At 38.0% G+C, this 26,981-nt stretch overlaps 1 protein-coding gene across 1 annotated transcript in view; it reads right to left on the bottom strand.

Moving 5' to 3' along the window:
- The window catches only part of LOC127155422 (cadherin-7), a 143,055-nt gene extending 126,452 nt beyond the window's left edge, over nt 1-16,603 (bottom strand). Inside the window, exons 1-2 of the mRNA XM_051097605.1 lie at nt 16,436-16,603; nt 6,335-6,783 (exon numbers count right to left, since the gene is read on the bottom strand). Coding sequence (XP_050953562.1) covers nt 6,335-6,559 — 225 coding nt within the window. The 5' untranslated portion in view covers nt 6,560-6,783; nt 16,436-16,603. The remainder of the gene's footprint in view (nt 1-6,334; nt 6,784-16,435) is intronic.
- Between the last annotated feature and the right edge of the window lie 10,378 nt (nt 16,604-26,981).

Here is a 26,981-nt window from a genome sequence, read left to right as displayed (position 1 = left end):
AGGTAATGGCACAAAACACCCATGCTGTTCTTGATCATCTTTGGCTGATTTACTAGTGCAATGATCACAAGCAAGTGCACACAAGCATTGTTTAAATTAACATTCATTTACTGCATTCGTTGGACACTAATAGCACAATGTAAACTGTGTCGAGCAAATAGTTTTTAAAACTTTTTAAAACTTTTGAATTTTTAAAAGTTCAATGTAATAAAAAAAGAACTGTGTCTGTGTGGAAATGACTCAATTTAAAAACTTTAAGCATTGCTATGTTGCTGCGGATTATGCCTGCTTAAGTGGGGTGTTTTGCAGGTGGTTAGTATCTAAGACACAGGTTTTTTTTTTGTTTTGTTTTTGTTTTTTTCTTGTGATGTAATAGCACAAATAAAAATTTGCTCAGCTGTCTAGTGAATTTCCCTCTCTTTGTACAATCACTCAGAAATCCACAGGTGTACAGTGATATACAAGTGTGTAAAGCTGGGTACACACGAGAAGATTTTTAAAATCTTACAAGATCTTCAAAATGTGAGAAGCCACAAACATGAGGACAAAACTTCCTAGATTTAACCGTTTTGCTCCTATAGTGTGTGGTGTGCCGCAATGTGGCAAAGACAGAACATCACACACCAACAGATTTTCAACCTGAGTCCTGACTGTGAAATTTGAGAATAAACAATATATATATTTTTTTTTTTACTGCAATTTTAGAACAAATAACATACAAGGACAATAACAAATAAATTACATCAAATTCAATTTAAAAAAATAAATAAATAAAATAAAAAAGGAAAAATAATAAAAATAAAATTACATGTCCTTAAACAAGTTTAAATAATTACAAATTATTCAAAGAGTAGATTTAAGGCTTTAAAGTAATGGCAGGAAGAAATTGCGATGATAGTGTCCAAATCCTTTTGTGCTGCGCCATGACTGCGTTTATGCTTCTGTCAACTCACTTTCTGATCGGATATTGTGTCATTTTACGTGATAATTTCCTCTGGGATCCCCCCGCACATCCGGATTTCTGATGGTAAATATTCAGCATGCTTTTTACCTTTTTCCATTCACCTTAAACTGGCAGCCTTTACCCCTCTCTGAAATTTGGCTAGTGCTCAGACTGTTTACCTGCGTTAGCTAGTTGACATTTGTTGAGAGTGGCCTTTAGTAAAATAGATTAATCGTGAACAGCCTGAATGATGAGACTATGTGTATATTCTGAGTTAGTGTGTGTGTGTGTGTGTGTGTGTTACCCATATTTGTTAGATAGCCTTCTCTTCAATCCTCTTCTGGACACAAGCTCCAATATACAATCCAAATACTATTGCGTATTGTAATCTTTCATCTTTTGTAGTGAAGTGTTAGCTATGCTTACTGCAAAGCCGTTTCTATACAGTTTAATCTGGAGTAATGATCTGTCCTGTGTGTTTGCTCTATGAATGTCAGTTTGGTTCTTATAATAGTAGCAGGATATTCATGGACCAGTCTGGTTCGTTTCATGGATGATAATGTTTGCACTGCTCAGTTCTGTTTTCTAGTTTCCTAATTTGTGGGATTTCTGTAGTTGTGTTATTTGATTATTACAGTCTGGTTCTGCATTTGGATGACTAACAGTACAGCAAGATGACTAACACACTAACTTTTGTCTGAAATTTTCGCACATTAAAAAATAAATACGACCTCACGTTAAGTCAATCACATTTATACACACTGTCTCCGAAACTTTTGTCCGTCATAAAAAAATTCTGTTAGGGATAGATTTTCTGCATTTTTCGCATCCGTAGCAAGCATTTTTGAGGTGTTTTGACAGATCAGAGCCACCGTACAAGCGAACACCAAAATCCAGATTTGGATTTCTAACAAGGCTATCTAACAAAATCCAGATTTTTGCGTCTGGCAAGTTCATCTACTTCGTCTCGCAGCAAAAACACTGTAAAGTTCCTTGAATACTGAGTTCACAGAAATGAGTGGTCTTCTTTACAATATGTGGATCCAGTAACATTAGCAAAGCATCAAAATTCACTGACATCCTAAAGTAAACTTTGAATCGCCAGGGATAATCCCACAGCTTCTTAAGGAGGTGCGCACAAAAGGTATTCTCTCCTTCCTCTCTATATCTTATAATTGGATGGACCCAATATGTCCTTTCTTTTTCTCTTTAAAGAAGAGAGTGAACAACAAAATCATCCTCACTGCTTGAAGACTCCATTGTGCATTGTTTTGCGAATTTCTTTCGCAACAGATGAATTAATTTGCATCGGACTCAGTATGCAAGGTTTCTGTGACAAATATTTAAGCCGCTTTTCCACTTCTCCGCTGAACGACAAGCGACAGACCGGAAGTCATTCATTTCCAATGGAGAGTAGTGCGGGAGCTGCGTGGAGTTCCGATCATATGCGTATGCGGAAATTTCAGATCCGATTTTGAGATGCACATGCGTTAAAATATTTGAACTTCTGCGGCTAGACGTATGTGACCACGTCATGTTGTTCACTTTAACATTACTCTTTAAACACTATTCCTGTAAATTGGTGCTTTAGAATAATTATGGCAGAAATAATTATTTTATAATAATTAAATCATTATTTACGTTGATTAGCCCCATAAAACCTACTGTGTTTTCATTTGGGGGTCATTTGTTTCGTGACGAAACATTCATACATTGATTATATTCATTCAAATCATTAATTTTACCAAGGTGAATATGCCAAGGTAGCGGTTGCTGCACGACCAGTTTGAAAGTTCTGTGCGGCCGCCACTGGGGGAGAAATGCGTCAGTCGTGTCCGAATGTCGCGTGCAGTCGAAAGGCGGCTTTAGAATGAGGAATACGAAAAAACGCGTACTAAATTTTCGGACTTCAGCGTTCAATGACCTTAAGACTGCACAAAATCAAGGGAACTGACAAATAGTTTTAAGTATAAGTTCACTGGACAGTGGTGTTCAAAACCCTATTTTCTAATGTACAGTAAGAGTTTGTGTTAATGAGCTCAGTTCATCATCAAGTCAGACTCCATTTGAACTTTTACTGACTTTTCCCTAAGTGGGAATCTTCATTATTATATCTATATCCTTCATTAATATATAAATCTTTATTAAATCTTTTATGTGACCTACGTAATATAATCTCATTTCCTTTTTTAAGCAATTTTGTGTTTTTAGTGTAAGTGGTCAAATTATGGTCACTGCAGCTGTGACTAATACATTGAATGAACACATTTCCTGGATATTACAAAATAAATGTTAAAGTGTCGGAAAATGAACCAACAACTCTCATTCAGACAGAGAGAGCTGATGGAGTACTGAAAACATCAAAGACTTAAAATAAAAGGCATTGCCAAATTTGATTTTCATTATAATGGGTGTTTGAATAAGTTTACTAACAAGTTGTTTGTTTGTTTTTTCATAGTTGTTGTTATAAAAAATAATTAATAAATGATTTGCCCAGAAATGTACTTAAACTAAAATAAATACTTATTTATTAGTATTTGTATCAGAAATACTGACTTTCATTTATAGCTCCTAGTTAAACAATGCTGCTACACAAATGATGTTTATACAATAATTTGGGCATTAAAATATTAATCATTTGAATGTTAGTAGGGTTAGAAAAGTAGGGTTTAGTAGTTTTTTTTTATTTTTTTTATTAATCTTTCCTTAAAGGGGTCATTGGATGCTAAGTTCACTTTTTCATGTTGTTTGAACATTAATGTGTGTTGTCAGTGTATGTACAAATCTACCCTATAATGATAAAAATCCATGCAGTGGTTTTTAATTAATCTGTAAAAATAATATCCCCTTTTTCAAATCGAGCCATTCTCAGATGCCTGTCGTTGTGGCGTCACATGACAGAGGCCACTCCCACCATAGTTGATTGACATGAGCGTCTTACCTCAGATCAGCTGTAACAGTCCGACCTCCATTGTTTCGATGCGGAGCAGGGATGTAAGTTAGACAAGAATATCTCCGATTGAGTGATTGAGGTGTTGTGTTGCTGGATGTAATAATGAACATAGTGGTCGTCATTTACTCCCGACATCTGAGCCGCTGAAGATGCAGTGGATTACATTTGTTTGTGAATGGAATGTGCATCCCGATCTACATATATCCGTCTATGTGTATATATATATATATATATATATATATATATATATATATATATATATATATATATATATTTTTTTTTTTTTTTTTTTTTTTGCTACACATATTCCAAAAATTGTGTTCAGATGAGCCAAACTGAATCTTTTCCCAAGTAATCTTAAGAAATCTTATGATGTCTCAGCTGTAGAGCAGGTACAGATACTAGTTACTGTCAGTACATGCACAAACAAGCTTCTGCACTTACATGTAAATTTAACAAAACAAGCCAATATATGCATGCTGCTGAGAGAAAGAAAACAAGTTCTTCATCCTTACACATGAAATGACAGAAAATGGGACAAAACAGGACAATACAGCTCTAAAACTAGCAGATCTACTGCCAAGTCATGCATGTGCTGTGAGAAACTGTGTGTGTCTGGGTCTGCTTTACAGAATGGTTTAACACTACAGGACCAGTGCTGTGTAACATCCAGCGACTGGAATTCTGTGTATCTGGACTGGTGACCCCCAGTGTTTTTTGTTTTTTTTAATTAGTGGTTTACATGTGATATGTGTGTCATACAACTAATGATCTAAACCAGTGTGGTACAAGTACTACTAGTGGTACTCAGAGGAATCACTAAATTAAATGTAAATAAATGTTAAAACACAATATATTTTAATTAAATCTTTATTTGAATAAAGTTGAGATGGGTATCAGACAAAAGCTGAAAAAATGTCAAGCACTGTTCTTAAAATGACCAGCTGGTGGCGCTTTGGTGGCACAGCGTTTTTTTCCAGCTGAGACACTTTAGTTGCTATGATTTGGAATATCCATGATGGCAACGTATTATTAGTATCTCATTTTTAAGAATTTTACTAAATATAAAAAAGCAGTAACCAGTAATATTGAATTCTCCATTGTTGTAAGCAGTAGTTGTACAAGTAGGATGGCTGGGTTGGTCGGTATTTGTCCCGCCCGTCCTCTATTTACGGCTGGTTAATAGTGGCAGTGAGGAGCGCTGTGTTTTACAGTTATCAACTCATCTGCAAAAAAAAACAAAAACAAAAAAAAACAAAGGGCGCAAGGGCAAATGGACTTGTAATTATTAAGGCAGTGGATCTAAATTCTGTCATAAGTTTGCCAAAAAGAACACAGAATGTTTTACGCACCATTTACACGTGGTAGGGAGGAGGTGTACGTTTCTTTCGTACCAACTAACAGTTTGAAAACACAAACATTTTCATGAATTCAAAAGTTTATGTCAAAACGGCTTTACAAACGATTTACATAAAAATTTGTTCTGTTTGTGTTTCATGAGTGAGGCCCAATGTATGACATCAAAGCACGGCGAAAGCGTGAAGCCTCTGCTCTGCTCTCTACAGCTCTCGGTGCAGCGCAAACGACCAACACCTGGTTGTTTTAGGAAATTTGGAAATCCTGTGCTGAACGTGTCCCCGGAAGGTGGCACGTCTGTTCACCCTAGTATACAGACTCCTGAAGCATTATATTTTAACATGCTGATTTTCTCATAACTGCAATTTTCTGCATGAACAACAAAAATGTTTCTAATTGTGAATCACTGACCATTCTTTGTGCTTAGGTTCGAATGCAGCTGATGTTTCTTTGGCACTCATTTCCATGTGTATTACAGTATGTTTCACTTCGCAGTGGCACATTACACAGCAAATGCTGCATTAGTAGATGGAACAAAATGCCGCTGCTCGTCTGTTAACAGGGACAAATTAGACCCATACTGGTCTCTCTTCATTAGCTTCCTGTTCGTGTTAGAATTGATTTTAAGTTTAGTTTTTTAGATTTTAAGTCAATAAATGGACTGGCAGCAGAAAGTTACCTTTCCGATGATCCATCGAGAGCACCTCGGTCCGCTGACCGTTTACTCTTGGTTGTACCTCGATCAAGGCTGAAAAGCAGGGGTGAGCGGGCTTTTGCTGTCGCAGCCCCAAAACTTTGGAATAACTTGCACTTGTATTTGTTTTAGTGTTAATGTCTGTTATTTATTATTGATTATGCTTGTACAGCACTTTGGCAAACAGTTGTTGTTTTAAAAAAGTGCTCTATAAATAAACTTTGATTTGATTTGATAGTTCATGACTACAAAGAACCAAGACAGTACTTGACTCATTTGTGCTTCTAAACATTAAACTTTTAAGAAGATCATTATTAAAACACACACACACACACACACACAGCAACACTTTCCACTTTCTTGTAAGAAATAAGAATAGAAATCTTACCTTGCCGACATACAGAGGATCAGTCCCTGTGTATTCCTCAAGAACAAAGAACTGATTCCAAACCCAGTTTCGTTTCTGTCTTTGCAGGGCGTCCCATGAACGTTTGGGGTCACTGTGGGGTCTTTCAGGGGACCCGTCAGCAGATCTCAGTCCCCAGCAGCTCACGTTCTCTCGTGGGAGATGAACGGTGAGGAGCCAGACGGCACCACATATGAGAAAACTCATCTGGACCACGTGACGAATCACCACAACAGACGGATTTGAGGAACAAGACAAACAAGCAAGAGTTTTGAAATATCACAAAAAAAACGTAGAGAATGAAACATCAAAACCTTGTAGTTTGTGGTTTCTGCTGCTCAGAACAAAGAAATCCTCAGACTGTGATTATAATGTGATCGTTCTGAAGGATGATTTGCTCACGATTCTTCTTCATGAGGAGTTACTGATACCTGTCAGAGAAACACAGAGATAAAATAAGGGTGAGCGGATGTGAGCGGAAAAGTCACAACTATATATATATATATATATATATATATTGAAGGGAATGTATTACATGTTAGCTTGCTTATTTTGTTCAATTGCTTCATCTCCTAAAGTCCACGACTAAGCACAGGCCAGAAGCTGTAGAAGCTTTGTGATGCTGTTTGTGAATGTTCAATGGGACTACGGATTCGAGAAACACTGACTAACTACGTCGGTAATGACAGAACTTGCAGCCATAGTTGTCTAACGATGCGTTTTAAAATGTACCCCTGCACAGTAATTTTTGTTAGTTACCTTATCACATGCATGTGTGCAAATGTGATATATTATTTAACTGCAAAAGATATTGGGTTAATATGATTTTTATTATTTTAATGGTTTTACTTAATTCAGTTAAGTTTTAGCAACATAATTATCATAATGCATTTAAATAGAGTTTAATTAATTTGTAGAATTATGATTTCAGTGAACTTGAAATATGTTTACAATGTATTTGGTGCTAAATACTGGAATAAGACTACTAAACAACAGTAGAGAAGGTCAGGTGTCCTCGCTGTCATTCAGCTTAATATGCATTACATTCACAATCAACACAAAACATACAGGTTGTTGTTAGATCTGAGAGGAACATGATGAGACAGAGACACACACACACACAGACTTTGAGTGGAAAGGCCAATGGACCTGCTGTTGGGAATATCAATTAGGAACAGCTCCACATCTTTCTGCTGATACTCAAGGAGTCTCATGTGAAAGATAACAGTCATCACTGCAGTGAAACTCATATCTGCTGGAAATTCAGTAAACCAGTATGAATTCTAACACTGGTCTAGCTGGGGAAGCAGCACGGTCATGTGAACAGGAGGAATCAGCAGCATGGTCTTTCTGGTGAAGCTGGTTGACTAGCATTATTAGGTTTAGTGTGAGTAGGCCAGTTATTTGTATGCAAGCAGTGTTGTGGACATCATTTGTGGTAACGCATTACAAGCAGCGCGAGTTACGTAATCAGATTACTTTTTTCAAGTAGCTAGTAAAGTAACACATTACTTTTTAATTGACAAGAAAATATCTGAATTACTTCTTCAAATAAGTAACGGCAGTTACTTTGTTTTGCCGTTTATTGACTAACTAATCTCCTGTCCCCATGTTGAGAGAAATCAGAAGTACAGAGGCGTTGTGTGCGCTCTGATTATACTGCAGCTCTAAACTAAATGTGAACATGCATTTATTCATCTCACTTGCAAAAAGCAGATTCAGTCTCCATCAAAATGAATTAAAACAAACACAAACCTGCAATAATTAAACGTTAAATAACACAAATATCCTTTATGTATTTAATTCCATTTTATTAACCATTTTATTAAGAAAGTGTTTCTTTCTTCTCCTGCATTCTACTGTACAGACATGAATGGTGTGAAAAGGATTTTACATTTGCTTAAAACAGAACTTTTTATATTAAAAAGAAACAAACATGCAAGGCCTGTCCAGATTTTAAAAGTAACGTAAAAGTCTATAAAAAGAAACTAAGTAATGTGATTAGTTACTTTTTTAGGAAGTAACAATATTGTAATGCATTACTTTTAAAAGTAGCTTTCCCCAACACTGGTTGTGGAATTGTTTTGGTTAGGGTTAGAACTGGTAAAACATGAATCACAGTTCATTAATGAGACAAAATAATAAACATGATAGTGTGTTACTACAATTCTGTCTTGTGTTGCAGTACATGCAATACAAAACAATCCAGTACATCTGTTTTAGATGCATGAGCACAGTTTCACACAAAATGTTTCAATGGATTTTTTTTTTTTTTATAAATGAGGACTATTTTTAGGTCATTGAGTTAAAAGGTAAACTATCTTCTAAACTATCTTGTAGAAGAATATTGTTTAGGGTTGATCTCCAAACAAACAGTGACATCCAGGGCAAGACAAAAGCGTAATCCAATAAAACATGCAAAAGGTCAAAATCCAAGAGAGCAGTCAAAGTAACAAATAAACAAGGCAATGGAACAAGGCAAAACTATGGCGATGAAGCAGGGCAAAAACTATGACTATGAAATAAAACAAGAACCATGGAAATAACAAAACAAGGCAATAAAAACAGGGAAAACACTTGGTAGAGTCCACGCAGGCAAAACAATACTTCGCCAGGCCTGTTTGGCATGGCCCTCCTTAAATGACCACCAAACAGGAAGTAACCAAAGAAGCAGCAGAGTAGCAGACAGTGAAACACTGGGAGGGCCTGGGCTGTGGAGCAGTGGCAGACAGTGGAACACTGGAGCAGAAGCCCACCATGATAGATTCTGAGGAGCCTGGAGCCATGGGGGAGCAGGGAGAGCAGAGAGCCATGGCGAGGCAGGCAGGGCAGACAGCAGCAAAGATACCCACAGTGGAACAAATGACATCCATAGCAGAGCAGAGAGTTCATAGACGATTTCCTTGGCCTCCTTGGCTGTGACATGACAGGCAGAGAGTTCATAGGAGGACGACGCCCCCTTAGGAAGTTCTCCTCGGGAGCAGACAAGGCCTCAGGATCGCAGTGTGTAGCCCACATGCTCAAAATGGCGATCGCCATGATCTGTTAGGCTCTGTTAGGAGCGCAGCCGTGTCTTGACTTGACTCAGGGAGGTCTGCTGTGACCTAACTTGACTCAGAAAAATCAGAAAAGACTTGACTCGTGAAGACCAGCTGTGGCTTGACTTGGCTCATGAAGATCAGCTGTGGCTTGGCTTAACATAGACAACCCAGCTGTAACGTGACTTGATTCAGGAACAACAGCTGTGACTTGACTTGGGACTGAAAGTGCAGCTCTGACTTGACTTGATACCGGAGGATCAGCCATCACTTGACTTGCTTTGGGTATGGCAGACATGATGGGATGAGATTCGGATGAGATGATTTTGGCATGATGAGGCTCAGGCATGACATCCATCTTGGCCGGGAACTCAGATGAGGCGGCTATCTTGTGGACTGGCTCTGGGATGGCGGCCATGACAGGTGCAGGCCCTGGAGCGGCAGCCGTTGTGCGAAGAGGCTTTTGAGTGGTCGGCATAACGTGAACAGACTTTGACTTGACAGGCATGGAGTGAACAGGCTTTGGCTTAGTGACTACTGGAGGATCACGGGGTCCCTCATCCGTGATGCCCACAGTGAATGCAGAACCAGCCAAAAGTAAAGTCTATGTAACGTACCAGGGACCAGTGAGGGTGATGATCTGGCATCCTAAATGAAATGTCCTTGCACAGACCAAAGTAAAAAATGTCCTTGAGGAAACTCTTTAAAGTCCACCAAGTGACTTCACAAAAGTCAGTGACGTATTCCTCGATAGACCGGTTACCTTGACGGAGTCGAACGAGGCGTGATGCTGGGTCCATGGTTGATCTGTTTTCCGAAAGCTGCTGGATCCGTGGGTAGGCGAAGTATGCTGTAACGGGGCTCATATGAAGCGTGATAGATCCAAGTGCGAGCTTTATTGAACACAACGTAGTCAGACAGGCAGGGTCGCTCTTCAAACAAACAGTAACATCCAGGGCAAGACAAAAGCGTAATCCAATAAAACATGCAAAAGGTCAAAATCCAAGAGAGCAGTCAAAGTAACAAATAAACAAGGCAATGGAACAAGGCAAAACTATGGCGATGAAGCAGGGCAAAAACTATGACTATGAAATAAAACAAGAACCATGGAAATAACAAAACAAGGCGATGAAAACAGGGAAAACACTTGGTAGAGTCCACGCAGGCAAAACAATACTTCACCAGGCCTGTTTGGCATGGCCCTCCTTAAATGACCACCAAACAGGAAGTAACCAAAGAAGTAGCAGAGTGAGCAGTAACAGTCAATCCATGGGTAAGGGCTCCCTCTGCTGGCGTGGCATTACACCTACTGTCAAATCATCAGTCACCTACTGATCAAATGTCAAATGCAAGTTGTATTACTTTGCAAGTAGTTCTGCTTTTATTTGAAAAAAAAAAAATCCAATGAAATCATGAAATGCTACATTCAATCAAACACTGTGCCATTTCTGCATTTGGCCCTGTAATTTCTGCTTGCAGCTACATTTTTAAATGCCTTCTGATGCGAGCATTCAGCGACTCTGACTGTGGCGCTTACAAACATTGCTTTATTGGTTTATTCAGTAAAGCGCTCTGCTGTCTGTCACCTGTTTGCATCTCATCATCTCCTGACTCCTCACATCATTCCGTCACACACACAGACCCTGCTGCTATCTGTGGTGTATTACGCTCCTCTAACAGCTTCGCAAACGGAATAAAGTCTCATTCACTCCATGTCTCAGCAAGTTGAACAATCCCTCCAACTGCCAAAACAAGCAGAAGATCAGACTGCGGGTCATTTTCAGTTTGCCACATCAAAGTCAGTTTGAACGCCTCAAAAATCCCTGCATGGAAAGCTTTTGCCCTGGTCTGTTTCTGCCGTGTCTCGGCTCTTCTCTGTGGGCAGGTGCCGGCGATAGAGATAATTGCTCCAGCATGCTGAGCGTCTGCTCTTCCCACTCGCAGCGTCTCTCGCTCTCCTCGCCTGAGGCTAAACGAGCATCGCTCGCCCATCGCTTGCTGTGAAATGCTGCTGTCTCTGTGATGATGAATAAGGTTATCATCACGTGAACCTCAGTTTACAGTGTTATGGTGTTTATGGATTTTTTGTTTATGTTATGTTTATGATTTTATATGTATATGGAGTTTTTCCGTATGTTTTATGGTTTAATAGTAGGAATTACCTGTGGGGTCCTGTGTTTGGGAGGAGAGCATTTTGATGGCGTGAAAATCCTGAATTTCTTTAATTAATGGTTATACCATTAATGGGTACTGAGATTAATTTGAATGCTTAGAAATGGTAATTGTCTTATTTGAAATGTACATTGGTTATGTCTGATTAATTGTAATATTCTATATTTTGATTATCAGTTGAATGTGTATGTTTTAATACTTATGTTAAACTAGTTGCTGTCATGGGTTAATGGTTAATGTTTCCTGTTAATGGTTTGCTCTGCTAGTGTTTGGCGGGAGGGCTGGATATACAGGGGATGGTGTCTGGGTGTAGAGGCTAGTCGGGCCATGGGAGGCCCAAGGCCTTGTATGTGAAGCCAAATGCTGGAATGCTGGAATCTCTCGGCATGTTTTATTCTCATGTTTTGCACAGTTTATTTTGGATATTTTGCTGATTTATTTTTGTTTATTTTGAAATTTGGTTGGAGCCCACGTGACGAGACCGCTGTCATTAATAAAATCACTTGGACTTTAATGATTCTCATCCAACTCTTTCATTCTCATCCCGGACCCTACGGCAAAAGTACATGATACAATTCAGTCCAGCGGTACAAAAACCAGCCAACTGACCTCTGGTGGCAGCAGATTAAAGACTCATGGTGGCAGTGGTTGTAGCAGCATTCTGACAGTCTCGTTCAGTGTTGTGCTTTTCACCTTCCTTAACGGAGCGATTATTGGGGGGTGATAATTAACACACATAATCAAATCATGCGAAACACAGATTTGTTTTCTCTCATTGCTGAGTCCTTCCAATCACCTTTATTTCTACAGCACAATACAAATGCAAAGTAGCTTCACAATAGTAAAAAAAAATCCTAATTCAGTTGCAAAGCGGCTCCAACAAGTCAATAGTGTGATTATTCAGCTCACATCAGTTAGGAGTTAATTCAGTTCAATAACTGGAAAGTTTATCAATTATGAAACAAATGTGATTCAGCTGTAAAGCAGCTCTACAGAAGACAACAGTGTCATCATCCAGCTCAGTTCAAGTTTTATTCACACCTGGTAGTGTCACTGCAGCCGATAATCGATAATCACTGAATGTTAAGTGTCTTTTAGAGCCCAACTACCCAAGCCAAATATGACGGTGGCAGGTAATTTCTATGGTTCTGAGAACTGAGACGCGACACCTGATCATGATCATGTGACCAAACAATCAGACAGAATAAAGCAGAGCACAGGGTCCTGAGACAGGATCCTTGTTATTTAACCATTTACAAACTTGACAGTGCAGCAAAAGCAAGATGCTGAGAGCTGAACCACAGTCGAGCCGGCCATGATAAACATGGTGCTGCGCACTTATTAAAACAATTATGCAGGAAGAGCAGAGAGGCGTCTTGCTGCTACTGCTGGTGCTTTCAGGAGTTCAAAACCTTCACATAACGACAAAACACGGTGCCCTAAAGTTTGAGTTCACCCAATTCTTATAAATAAATAAATAAATAAATAAGCAAACAAACTTCTGTTTACTGCTTCTGTACTACTCCAGCTATTCTTTTAATCTGGCAATGAAATGCGGAGAATATTGTTGATCCTAGTGTGCTTGTGATGTTCTATTTGTAATTCTCTTTAACTCGCAGTGTCTGTTAAATGACTAAATGACAACTGGATTGAACAGAGGTTTGAGATGTTTTTAAAAGTAGAGTTATTTTTAACTTGACACGTCATCTTACTGGCAAAAATACCAGCAACGATGACACAAAATGCTCATAAAATCTGTGAGGTGCTGCAGGACGTCCTGTTGACATATACAGCACTGACCAACAAATTAATATAGTTCAAACTGAATTCAGTTTTCATGATCCTGTCACTTCCTGTCTAACAGGACACTTCTGACCAGAATAAGCTACAAAGAAGACTTTATGCTTATAGTCTGGCTTTTGCTTTTTTTGTCTATCATTCTGCATCACTACATAATAAAATCATGCTAAAGGAATGTGCTGTGGATCAATGTCTTCAGCTCTTCTTGTGTTTGTGGCTCAGAATGTCTAAATAAATTCTATAGCTTTCTGGATCTAAATTTATGGAAAAAAGCAATGCACAGGGTTGAACTGTGTGCTGGTCTTGTAGTGCCTCAAAATCACTTCTTTCCCCAACCGCTGACAGCAACCCAAGGCTAAACACACAGCGACCAACAGTTTGACGAAACGCAGCAAAACTACAATGCATTTTATTTATTATTTGGCTTAAATAGTTTTAATATATACTTTGAATGTTGTATTCAGAATCCACTTCTGCTGTGATTTGGCAAAGTATTCTATAACACACATATCCACAGGAAGTACACACACAGTGCATTTAGTGGGTTTAAATCAGGGGTGCCCGACCCTGTTCCTGGAGATCTACCTTCCTGCAGAGTTTAGTTCCAACTCTGATCAAACACACCTGTCTGTAATTATCAAGTGCTAATTCAGATCCTAATTTAGTTGGTTAAGTTGTGTTTGGTCAGGGTTGGAGCTGAACTCTGCAGCAAGGCAGGTCTCCAGGAACAGGGTTGAGCACCCCTGATTTAAAGCAATGACACATATTCCTGTGTATATGTGTCACAGTAAAATGGACAATGTGATATTAGTGTAATGCACAGTGTGGCAGTCAGTGTGATCCGACAGTGAGATGGTGTTAAGATGGACAGTGTGATATCAGTGTGACGACAGTGTGGTGCTCATTGTGATGTCTGTGTGATGGACGGTGTGATGGTCAATGTTATGGATAGTGTGACAATGAGGCTGTCAGTGTGATGTTGGTGTGATCTTCAGTGAGATCATCAATGTGATGGTCAGTGTGATGTCAGTGTTATGGTCAGTCAGATGGAAAGTGTGATGGTGAGTGAGATGGGCAGTGTGATGGACAATGTGATGATCAGTGAAATATAGAGGGAGATGCACACTGTGATGGACAGCAGCAAATATCTAGCAGGCTTGTTTAGATGTTTTATGAGCCATCAATCTTATCAGCCTTCTTGATTTGCAGCGAAGTCTAATTATATCACGTCACATGTTCTCTAATCTGATTTTCCAAAAAAAAAAAAAAAACATTTGTTATTTCTTGACTTTTGGTTTACTCTTTTCTATTGCTTCTGTTCCATTAATAGGATCCACTGCTCACACGTACAACAAGAAAAAAAGGAAGAATCAACACCTGAGCCTTTGCTGTTACAGCCACTGAATTTCATGAAACAATATCAGAGACTCTGACTGACAAACAACAAATGCATCTAAAATGAGTGCAAAGAACAACACTTCTACAGAGATAAAAATAATGAAATAATTGATTTTATTTATAATTTATGTCTTTCTGACATGATATTAAGACCACTTATCATACTTAGAATGACGTTTGTTTGTTTTGTTTATTTAGCACCTTCTCTGTTTGTTATTGTTAGTGAAGGTCAAATGCATAAGGGATCCTGGGAAATTAAAATTTATAATGAACCCTATTGAAAAGTAATCACAATCATCCTGCGAAACTGTCCCAAACATCCTACGAGCTGCGTATTTGAATAACACTTTTAAAATCTCACAGCTGTTTTGCTGGGATTTTTCTCTGGAACCAATCCTGTTTTATTCTTTTTACTGCTAATATTTCCTAATCTTTTTATTGCTCAAAAGTAGTAAAGAGTAAAGACATTTGTAATTGTTACAAAAGATTTCTATTTCAAATAAATGCTGTTGTTCTATTCTAGATTTTATTCTAGACTTGAGATATATTATTTATCATTAGTCCAACTTGATCTGGTACAATGATCTGTGAGCTTGATTTTTTTTAATCAAAGTATGAAGCAAAATAATCTAAAAATCATTCAAATGGTTTACTATGCAGCAATCAACATTCACGCAAACGCAAACACAAAAAATCATTCAGAGAAATTTGCTCTAAGCTACAATAGAAAGCCACAAACGGATTGTGTAAGTACAATTACATTACTAAATGTGGTTATCCATGTTCAGTATTAAATTATATTCAGTATGAAATGTACACACATATTACCTAATGTTATGAATCACATAAGATATTACTGAATAAAACTTAAGACAATTCCTTTCAGGAGCTTTTTTTATTTTTTTTTTAAGAGGGCACTACTGGGAGAAAAGATGTTGAACAAACCATGTAAGGATTTTTTTTTTTTTTAAATGAGCAACTGTTATATTCTTATAATATTTTATTTGCATATTCCATGGGGAAAATATCATAACAGTTTCAAGCAACAGGAGATCCTTTTTGTTTTGTTTGTTTTGTTTTTTGTGTTCTTAGTGAGTAAAAATGTTTGACAATTATCTAATGAAAATAAATTTGTCTCTGTGTGACTCACATAGACTAAAGATATGTGAATGGGTGATTTCTGACAAAACACAGCAATTAGTTACTAATATGTAGTAACAAAAATCTTAATTATTATTAATAATAATAATTATTATTATTATTATTAGATTGTTGTTATTATGGCTTTATGTGTCTGGTTCATTTATAATGTCTACAAAAGATAAAATTATGATAAAATTATGAGGAAAATTTATTCTGAAATAAAATAGCTCCTGATTAATTTTCCTTACAGTTTAATTTTAAATAAAGTAAATAAAGTATATTTTAGTCTGTCACAGTGTCCTGAACTATTGGACAACAAGTCAGTTGTCCTGTCTTGTATGAGATCAAGAGTGCCTGTTTGGATGGATGTGAAAGATGACGATCATGCCAGCCTATTAACATTCATGTAAAATCAAGTTTTGAAGACATATTTTAAAGCCATAGCTTCTCTCTTTTTGTTTCTTTCTAAATGTGAATGTCCGGCAGCAGACAGAAAAATCTATCATCACAGACACACACACAGAACACTCACCAAATGTGGAGAAACAGCCGCAGGTGTCATCAGAAGTGCTCGCTTTCATCTGATCAGTGTCAAAGCCCAAGTCGAGACGTGAGAGAGAGAAAGGAGAAAGCTCGAGTGAAATCGTCTCGTGGACTTGATGCTGCAGCACCCGTCAAGACTGAGACTGAACGAGAGGATGTGGAGCCTCTGTTTGTGTCTCTCTCTCTCTCTCTCTCTGTGTGTGCGCATGCGGGAGCGAGTGAGCGGTGCGTGGTGTGTGAGGAGTGCGAGCGGCTTGTCTGTGAGTTTTTTTTCTATCTTTTCTGTTGATTCTAAGAAAGTATCTGGAGGTTTGTTTGTGGAGTGGTATTCTTGGAGTGGGGTGGGGCGCTGCCGGTCAGCGTTTGCTGAGTGCGATGGCGGTGTCTGGAGGGGTTTCGCTGGAACAGCTAACAAGGCGGCATGGCATTAAAGTTGTTCCAGCGGAACGCTGTTCGGTGGAGGAATGTAGCCTAGCTGTGGCTAAAGTTGTTGGACATAAAAGTGTCTTATCGGCGGCGAGAATGAACAGCGCGATTGTTCTGTTTTTAGACGACGTCAATAAAGTTAATGAGATTGTGACAAGCGGAATCGTTTTAAATGACGCTTATACGGCGGTGATGCCACTAATGCAACCAGCGAAAAAGGTTGTTTTGTCTAACGTTCCACCTTTCATTAAAGATGAAGTGATTGTTAGGGAATTGGTTAGACATGGAAAGATTGTGTCGCAGATTAAAAAGATCACTTTGAACAGCAAATCTGCTGAATTAAAACATGTGGTTACATTTAGGAGACAGGTGTACATGATTCTGAATAATGGACAAGATTTGAATCTTGTTCTGAAATTCAGAATTGATGACTTTGATTACAACATTTATGTAACTTCAGAGACTATGAGGTGCTTTAAGTGTGGTCAGGAAAACCATATTGTACGTGACTGTCCGGGCAATGAGACAAATGAAGCGGCTCATGGTGTTGGTTTAGATGGTGAAATTCAAAAGGAGAATGAAACTCAGCAAGTACAGGATGAAGGCTTAAATGAGGATAAAGAGGGCAAAGACAGTGACGGGAGTGAGCAAGGAGCTAAGTCTGAAAATGTGACAAAGACAAAAGAACAAAAGATAGGATGTGAGGAAACTGAAGCTAGAAATACTGTCATTGATATCAATGGTGAACTTGAAATCATTAAAGATGTAGATATGATGGATGATGATAGTTTTTTCAAAACACCAACATTGAAAAGGAAAACTAATGGGAAGAGAAGGGGGAAAAAAGCAAGAAAAGAACAGGTTCAGGAAAAACAGATGAAAGATGTGGATCAGGGAGTGACTTCTGAGTGCAGTAATTCAGATGATTCTTTCTCAGAAAGTGAGAATGAATCTATAAGTTCAGTTGATTCAGTTTCTCTCAGAAGGTCTGAAAGGAATGTGTACACCTCTGCAAGAATTAAGGAGTTCTTGCAAAAAACAAAAGGGATGAAAGGAGTACAAGTAGAGGCTTTCTTTCCTGATCGCGATTTATTTATAGAATCAGCAAGAATCTCAATGAAAGAAAAAGGGACAGGGAGTCTTACAGAACAAGAGGGTTACAGACTGAAGAAAATGGTTCAAAAGTTAAGAACAACCACTTTGAACAATGAAAAAGCAGTGTTTTAAATTTTATTCTTTTTTGTTTATTTTTTTGCCTCTGGTATACTCAGTCTTTTTTTTCATTCATTCATCAATGAGTAATTTAAGGCTGGGTAGTGTTAATTTAAATGGAGCAAGGGATCAGAAGAAAAGAGCAATGCTTTTTGATACAATAAAACAAAAAAAATATTGACATTATGTTCATTCAAGAGACTCACACTGACTTTCAGAATGAAAATGATTGGAAAATAGAATGGGATGGAGAAGTGATTATGAGCCACAAAACTAACATCAGTGGAGGAGTTGCTATTTTGTTTAAGAAAAATATGAGTCTGGATTCATGTAAAGTGGAAAATGTTGTGGGTGGACGACTGTTGAAAGTACGGGTTAAATTAGAAAATGTTAGTTTTGTTTTTATAAATGTGTATGCACCAGTAGTGGGAAATGAAAGGGTTATGTTTTTAAATAAGTTAAGAGAGTCATTGGAAAATTGTGAGCCTGAAGAGTTTTTATTTATAGGAGGTGATTTTAATTGCACTGAAAATGATGTGATTGATAGAAATCATAATGAGCCTCACAAAGAATCGCAACGTGTGTTGCAAGAGATTATAAAACATCAAGATCTGTATGATATTTGGAGGGTATGGAATAAAGCACAAAGACAGTACACGTGGACACAAATAAGGCAGTATCATGTAACAATGGCTAGGTTGGACAGATGGTATTGTTTTAAACATCATTTCAATACCATTAAAGGTTGTACAATTTTACCTGTGGCTTTTTCTGATCATTGTCTGGTAAAATGTGATATTTTTATCAATAATGTTAAATCAAAAAGTGCTTATTGGCACTTCAATACTAATTTGTTGTCTGACAACTCTTTTTGTGATGCTTTTAAGTTTTTTTGGAATAATTTTAAAGGTACAAAGGCGTCGTATGTCTCTTTACAGCAATGGTGGGATGTTGGAAAAATACAAATACAGCAACTGTGCCGTACGCATACGCTCAATGCTTCAAGAGACATTTCCCAATCGGTAGAAGCTCTAGAGAAGGATATTTTAGATTTGCAACATTCTTTAGAATTTGGAAAAGATCAGGAGCGTGTTAAAGCTCTCAAAAGAAAAAATAAAATTTTAGATGATTTGTTGAGCATCAGGGCACAGGGCGCTTTGGTACGCTCTAGATTTCAGTGTGCAGCACATTTGGACAGTCCAACCAAATTCTTCTTTGGTTTAGAGAAAAGGAATGGACTAAATAGAATTATGCATTCTTTATTGTCTGAGTCTGGAAAAGAAATTACAGAGTCTAAAGAAATCAGGAAAGTAGCAGTGGCCTTTTATGAAGAACTGTATAAAAGTGAACAGGTGGTGGAGGAAGAAGCAGCCAGTTGCTTTTATGAGGGTTTACCTCAGGTTCCTGAAGGAGTAAATGGTGAACTGGTGAAGCCGCTCACGAAAGAGGAACTGTACAATGCCCTAAATAGTATGAAATGCGGAAAAGCTCCGGGGATTGATGGCATTCCTGTAGAGTTTTATAAAGCATTCTGGGCAGTGGTGGGGGATGACTTGTTCGATGTACTCAATGACAGCTTGTCTAGAGGCTTGTTGCCTTTGAGTTGCAGAAGGGCAGTGATCACCCTCATCCCTAAGAAAGGTGACCTTGGGAATATAAAGAACTGGCGGCCTGTGTCTCTTTTATGTTCTGATTTCAAGGTTTTTTCCAAGGCTCTTGCTATTAGGTTAAGGGAAGCAATTGGTTGGATTGTTCATGTGGATCAGACGTACTGTGTTCCTGATAGATCAATTTTTGATAACATTCATCTTATTAGAGACATTTTAGAAATTTCTAGAGCATTGGATTTTAATGTTGGTCTTATTTCCTTAGACCAAGAGAAAGCGTTTGACAGGGTTGAACATAGATACCTTTTGCAGACGTTAAGGGGATTTGGTTTTGACACGGTTTTTATTAAAATGATTGGGACTTTGTATAGAAGCATTGAAAGTGTGCTTAAAATTAATGGTGGTCTGAGTGCTCCTTTTAAAATTACAAGGGGCATAAGACAGGGATGCGCTTTGTCTGGGATGTTGTATGCTCTAGCGATTGAACCTTTGTTAATAAGAATAAGGGAAAAGATTGACGGCTGGAGTATACCTCGCTGTGATTTTAAAATTAAAATATCAGCCTATGCTGATGATATAGTGGTGTTGGTAAATAATCAAAAAGAGGTGGATGTTTTAAAAGAAATAATTGATGAATTTGGAATTTTATCATCGGCCAAAGTAAATTGGGCTAAAAGTATAGCTTTTGTTTGTGGAGAATGGGAGGGTAAATCACTTCCACGTTTACCAGGTGGGTTGGAATGGAAGAAGGATGGTTTTAAGTATTTAGGTGTATATCTGGGTGATGAGTCTATGATGCGAAAGAATTGGGAGGGAGCTTTAGAAAAAATGAAGGGAAGGTTGGAAAAATGGAAGTGGCTGTGGCCTAAATTGTCTTTCAGGGGACGGGTCATCATTATTAACAATCTGGTGGCTTCAGCATTGTGGCACAGGTTGGCTTGCACTGACCCTCCTAATGGACTCTTAGCAAAACTACAAGCTGTTGCAGTGGATTTCTTTTGGACTAAGTACCATTGGGTACCGCAGAGTGTCCTTTTTCTCCCCAGGGAGGAAGGAGGGCAAGGACTAGTACATCTGGCCAGCAGAGGAGCAACTTTTCGTTTACAGTTTATACAAAGATTTTTAACTGGACCAAGAGACCTTGTGTGGAGGGAAGTTACTAATTTTATTTTGAATCAGGCTGGAGGATTGGGTTTGGACTCTGCTCTGTTTCTAATGGACTCAAGAAAGATCCAGCTGAATGGACTACCATCTTTTTATAAAGGGCTCTTTAAGGTGTGGAGCTTTTTCAGGAAAAGGAGAGAAGATTGTGGATCATCTTTACACTGGTTACTGGAGGAACCAATGATTTGTGGAGCCAGACTGGATATGTCCAATGAAATGTCATGGAACTTTGAAAGTGCTATGTGTAAAAAAAGGAAAGTCAAACTGTGTCATTTAATAGAGGCTGGAGGCTCTGAGTTAAACAATGCAAAGGAGGTTGCTTCTTGTATTGGGGTTGTTTCTCTTAGACTAGTTGAAAAATTGTTAATTTTTTTAAAAGAGAAACTTACGATGGAAGAATTGTCTCTCCTTAGAAGTTATGGGGAAGGGAAAGTGGTTCCCAACAAAGAGACCCTTTTCCAGAAATATATATTTTCCCTGATTTTGAAGGTGAGAGTGGAGAACTGGTTAAAAACGTAGAAGGTTTCATTTTTAATGAGATTGATGGTAAGAAAATCTACAAAACTTGTGTTAAAATTTTAAACTTTAAAATTTTAAATGAAAGAGTTGGAAATATTTGGAGAGGTAAATTGGGGTTTGATCAAAGTATAAAGCCGGAGTGGAGAGTTTTTTATAAACCTCCTCTGGATAAAAAGGTGGGGGATCTTCAATGGAGAATTGTACACGGTGCAGTTGCTGTCAATTCTTTTATTCATGTTATTAATCCCAATGTTAGCGATTTATGTCCATTTTGTGAGGAAAGAGAAACAATTTTTCATTGTTTTACAGAATGTTTAAGACTCAATTGTTTATTTAATTTTCTTACATTTGTTTTTAATAAGTTGAATGAAAGTTTTAATGTTCAAAACTTTATTTTGGGTTATCGGTACTCATCAAAGAACAAAAAGAAATCACAGCTTTTAAACTTTCTGGTGGGTGAAGCAAAAATGGCAGTGTATATAAATAGGAGAAACAAAGTAGAAGGTGAAGAAGTATGTGAAATTGTACCTATTTTTAAGAACCGGATAAAAGCACGAGTGTGGGTAGATTTTAAATTTTATAAGATGATGAAGGATTTGATGTCTTTTCAAACTGTCTGGTGCTACAATGATGCAATCTGTTCCCTTGTGGACGACTCTTTAATTTTTTCTTGTCTGTTATAATGATCAGTATTATTTACTGGTGATATTGGTGTGTTGTTGTTGTGAATTGTTGAAAATTGTTAAAAGAGTTGTTAAAAAATTGTGCAAATGCTGGCTGTGTGGTGAGAAACAAGTTTCACCCAACAAACACAAAAGTTTTACCTTTTTGTAAATTAGCGCTTTGAAAAACACTGTATCTTTTAAAAGGTTTGTTTTTGTTTTGTTTTTTTGTTTTTTTGCTTTACACATCTGTCATAAAAATAAATAAATAAAATAAAATGAAATAAAACATTTATTTCTATAATAAGACCAATTCAATCAACCAAACATCACATTCTTCCTATAAACGATTCAAAAGCTATTTATAATGACATAATTATCATAGTCAAACATATTTGTGAAATTATGCAATGGCACAATATCTGATTAAGTCTTAGCATTTGGAGGGGTCAGGGCTGCGTTTCCCCATAACATTGTGTCTTAATGCGCTACGAGGACTCTAAAGCTATATCTTAACTACAGGTGTACCTTTTCTAGGTGTGTTACCCAAATGATACCTTAGGAGGTTCCTTAAGATATCCGCCTTATTTTCCCGGATGCGGCCATTTGAAATTTTAATGTGTCTGGATTCCGGTCTCATCCACCTCCAGCTATTTTTATCTGTACAAAACAACTCGTTTTGCTGCTTGATACTGCAAACTGGCGTGTCTTACCATATTATTTTAATGTAAGTATGAACACAATGGTTTGTAGTGCAAACAGTTGTACAGCACTTCAATATTCTTCTCGTTATTTCCCTACAGCAGCTTATGAACTGAAAGTCTAACACATGACCAAAAAATAGCTTACTTCCGCACTGAAAAATAAGTCAAGTCACCTTTATTTATATACCGCCTTTAACAATACAGAATTGTGACAAGGCAACTGTACAGTATTAAATAGGAAATAGTACATCAACAATGCAAAAGGGCAACAATAGACACTCAATTTTCAGGTAAAGGCAGTTAATCAAATACAATAAAATAAAATACAATATCGTGTGAAGAGAAAGTGTTCCCAACTAAGCAAGCCAGAGGCGACAGCGGCGAGGAACCAAAACTCCATCGGTGACAAATGGAGAAAAAAACCTTGGGGAGAAACCAGGCTCAGTCGGGGGGCCAGTTCTCCTCTGGCCAGACGCAGAGGACTCATCTGGTTCCCGTGGTCCTGTGCCGACAGCCGTCTAGGTGACGAGGTCTTCACTGGGGATCCGTCTCTGGGGCTCGTCTAGTCGATGTGGTCTCCGCTGACATTCAGGGCTGTAGAGGTCGTCTCTAGGTGCTGATCCACCGTCTGGGCTGGGTACGGACTGGATCCGGGGGACTGCACTGGATTTAAGGTGGATTTAAGTGTTTCCAGGTGCTGTCCCTGGCGGTGGTGGTGAATTAATTGATATTAGTAAAATGGATTATTTACTCTATGCAGGATCTGCTTCAGTGCACTGTGTGAGAAAGTAGTGTTTTTTATAACATAAATGATTTTAAATAAAGACACGGCACTCCTGTTAGAAGGCAGCGAACTTGCATGAAACTTTACCTTTCTCTTTGCAACATACATCACATCAGGGAAGAAAACGAAGAAAGAAATATATATATACTCTGAGCACCAGTGGACACCACATACAATACAAGGGGAAACAAACGAGGCACTGCTTAATAATTGCCTAATTTACAGCCTAATGGTTTGCCAGGTGATGTGCCTTTGGATAATATACAGGAAGTAGCCTAATAAAAAAGCTAACAACCATCAGTGTAATGACAGTTTTATTTTTTCTTTGCTTTAGCCTAATTCAACACTGGGTGTATTAGAACTTAAGAATTATATTCATTTATTCCATGGTCTGTCATAATACTGGATTGGCTGGCAGGTATGCAATAAAACCGTTGCACAGGTAGTTCCAAGTCAGTTTAATCACTGTTCTATATAATGCGCTGCTTTAATTGATGCACACAAACACACACAGATAGAGAGAGAGGAGATTGCATTGCGCTGCACAAATACATAAACTTCTTGTCAATGCTTCCCCGTGATTTTTATTAATAAAATAGCCTGGATACTAGATCGCTACATTATATTCCTCAGCATCAAGGCAGTGAAATCGCTGTAATTGTTTGTAGAGAGAGACGCGCAGACACAGTGTGCAGGTATGCACACACACAACTGTCATCTCTCGAAAGATAGATAGATAGATAGATAGATAAATTATTATGCTATAATTCAGTCATAGAAATGTGATCTTTTCGCACTGTTTCATCTCTGTGTCTGATTTGAAGTGTCAGAATGCTAGAGATGTGTCATAACTGACAAAAATAACTGTAATTTTTACCCATTCGGTCAAATACTGTGCTGCAAAGAACAATACTAGTTTCAACTTGTCTATAACTTGGCAAATGACCATGTAATAAGCGGGATATTCAACAGCTTGCTGTGCATTAAAGGATTTTAAATGCACTTCACGTCTGGTCAAATCCTTTAATGCACGGCAGACCGTTGATTATCTCTTACATAGACTGAGATGTAAAGAACTGTCAAAAGTGATAAGGTATAGCTAAGAGTGGTCGAAAGTATGACTTACAGAGGGTGTACTTAACTAAAAGCGGGAAACACATTGTTACGGAGTGACGAAGGCGTGAGGCGAGCGGATCCAAACGTGAAGCTTTATTCAGAGACATTTAGTCAGACACAGGCAAGACACAAGAGTAATCTGGGGAACAGGTGTGGGTCAAACGACAGCGAACATAAACCAGGGTGCAAGGCAAACGGGTAATCCATAAGATAGGCCAGAGTCCAGACAAGGAGCGAAACACAGTCCCAAAGAGCAAGACAAAGGGATAATCCAAGACAGACAGACAAAACGAGATAAACAGGCAAGGTTGAAACGGACTAAAAACAAGACTTAACTAGACTCAGGAAACTAGGAAAACTTGGAGTGGCTCCATAATGTTGCTATCGCTAACACAGGAGTAAATGCAAACAATACTCAGCCCTGAACAGTGGTTCGGGCTTCGTACTTAAAGAGTGTGTGATTGGCTGCAGGTGAGTCCGCAATTAGTGAAATGGAACATGGGAAATGTAGTCCCTGGTGACGTGTAAGAGTCTGTGTAGTGTCAGAGTCGATATGATACAAAGGCGACCTCTGGTGATGAGCGGACGAAAGACCACGGACAGGATTCCTAACACACGTATTACCGATAAGGTTCATCTTAATGTATAACCTAAGAACGACGTAGCGTTACGAAGGTTTCAGGAAACTGAGCCCTGATGTGTTTTGATGTGTAATGGTCGTCTCTGTGCCACTCAGAGAGTAGATTAAAGAAGATTTTACTCCTGTGTTCAAGAGCAATACAAAACAGGTGTGCTCTAATTAGTAGGAATGAATAACCTTGACAACTGATAAGCAGGAACTAAAAGTCCTTGAAAATAAAACAATAACAGAATATGAGAATAGAATAAAACTTAGTTTTTTTTATTTGTTTTGTTTTTTTCTGTTTTTTTTTTTTTTTTTGGTAGTGAAACCATGGTTAATTTTCTTAAGGGTCTCAAAAGGGAGTCTGTTTTAACTCTCTGTCACCCTCTTTTGTCTTAACTTATGATTAAAAAAAAAAAAAAACAATTTAATTGGAATTTGCCGTCTTCGGACCTCAAAGTTGACAGCGTTGGAGGGGCTTGGAGTAACATGGAGGCTTTTTTTAAAGATTTGAGCCTCTCATGCATTTCTGCTTTTTGCTCTGTTTCTGCACAGTTTTGATTTAGTCATCGCTGCCTGATTTGCTGTAAGTTCCTACAAATGTAAAAGGGTTATTCAGTGTAAGCTTAGGGTGAATGTTAGAGATGATACTGAATAGACTGAAGGGGTTTCACATGGGGAAGATTATACTTTACATATTAATTTGTCCGATTATCATTAAATTAAATAAAAGCTCTTAAAATGCTGCCAAATGCGTTTAGTCATCGTTTAGTTTAAATGTCAAAAAGGTGTGAGCCACGCTGGAAATGAGATGTTTGCATGTTACCTGCAGCTCCAGTTTGGATCCAGCCTTGGTGAAAATTTTAGACAAACCAACACTTTTGAGGTTTTTCAGATGAAACCAATTTTGGATTGGAACAGTCAGATATTATCCTGTCTTGTCATCATTATGATCACAAGCTGTAATTATGATCATTGTGTCTACTTAACTGAATACATGATGTTAACTAACCACAAAACATCTATGATGTTGTAGCTGTATATTACTGTCATGAAGACATTACTTTGACGCAAATAACAGAAAACTTCCTTATTGTAACACTGAAAACCACTATAAATGTGAAGCTGAATTGAACTGAACTGAATTGAATATGCATTAGCTTGTGTCTCATGGGAAAACGTGCTGCCGTGCTTCAGTGCTCAGGCTGAAAAAGCCACACGTGTTTATTGACTGTCACACGCAAACATGATCATACCGTGTGTCGCTCATGCTGTTGTTCTGGCAAAGGCTCATTGGCTTTTTCAGCCACGCTGGAAATGAGATGTTTGCGTAGTGTGCTAATGACAGAGAAAAAGTCCAAATGTTCAACACCCAGCAACTGCAAAATCTTTTAACAGTCCAATCAGTATTCTGACACTCAATGTGTGAATATTGGACCTTGATCAGCATTCATTACTACCACTGATTACAACTGAGCTTTTACAGAGGACTGGAAATCAATTCGTTTCAGAAATAATTCAGTGAAATGCATTTATTCCCTTGAAATTAGAGTATGCATTGACTTCCAAGAAGAATGACGCTTTCTGTTGCTCTAGAAAACCATTGCACATACATGACAAACCAAACTGCATCATTATAAGCTGCAGAACACTAACTAGGGAAGACCGGAGAACTAAATATGGCTTTGAAACCATGCAGCGATTATGGAATGACTCCGA

Source organism: Labeo rohita, chromosome 24 (assembly GCF_022985175.1).
Source record: "Labeo rohita strain BAU-BD-2019 chromosome 24, IGBB_LRoh.1.0, whole genome shotgun sequence".
In the NCBI taxonomy this organism is placed as follows: Eukaryota; Metazoa; Chordata; class Actinopteri; order Cypriniformes; family Cyprinidae; genus Labeo; species Labeo rohita.
This window is presented reverse-complemented; position numbering and strand designations above follow the sequence as displayed.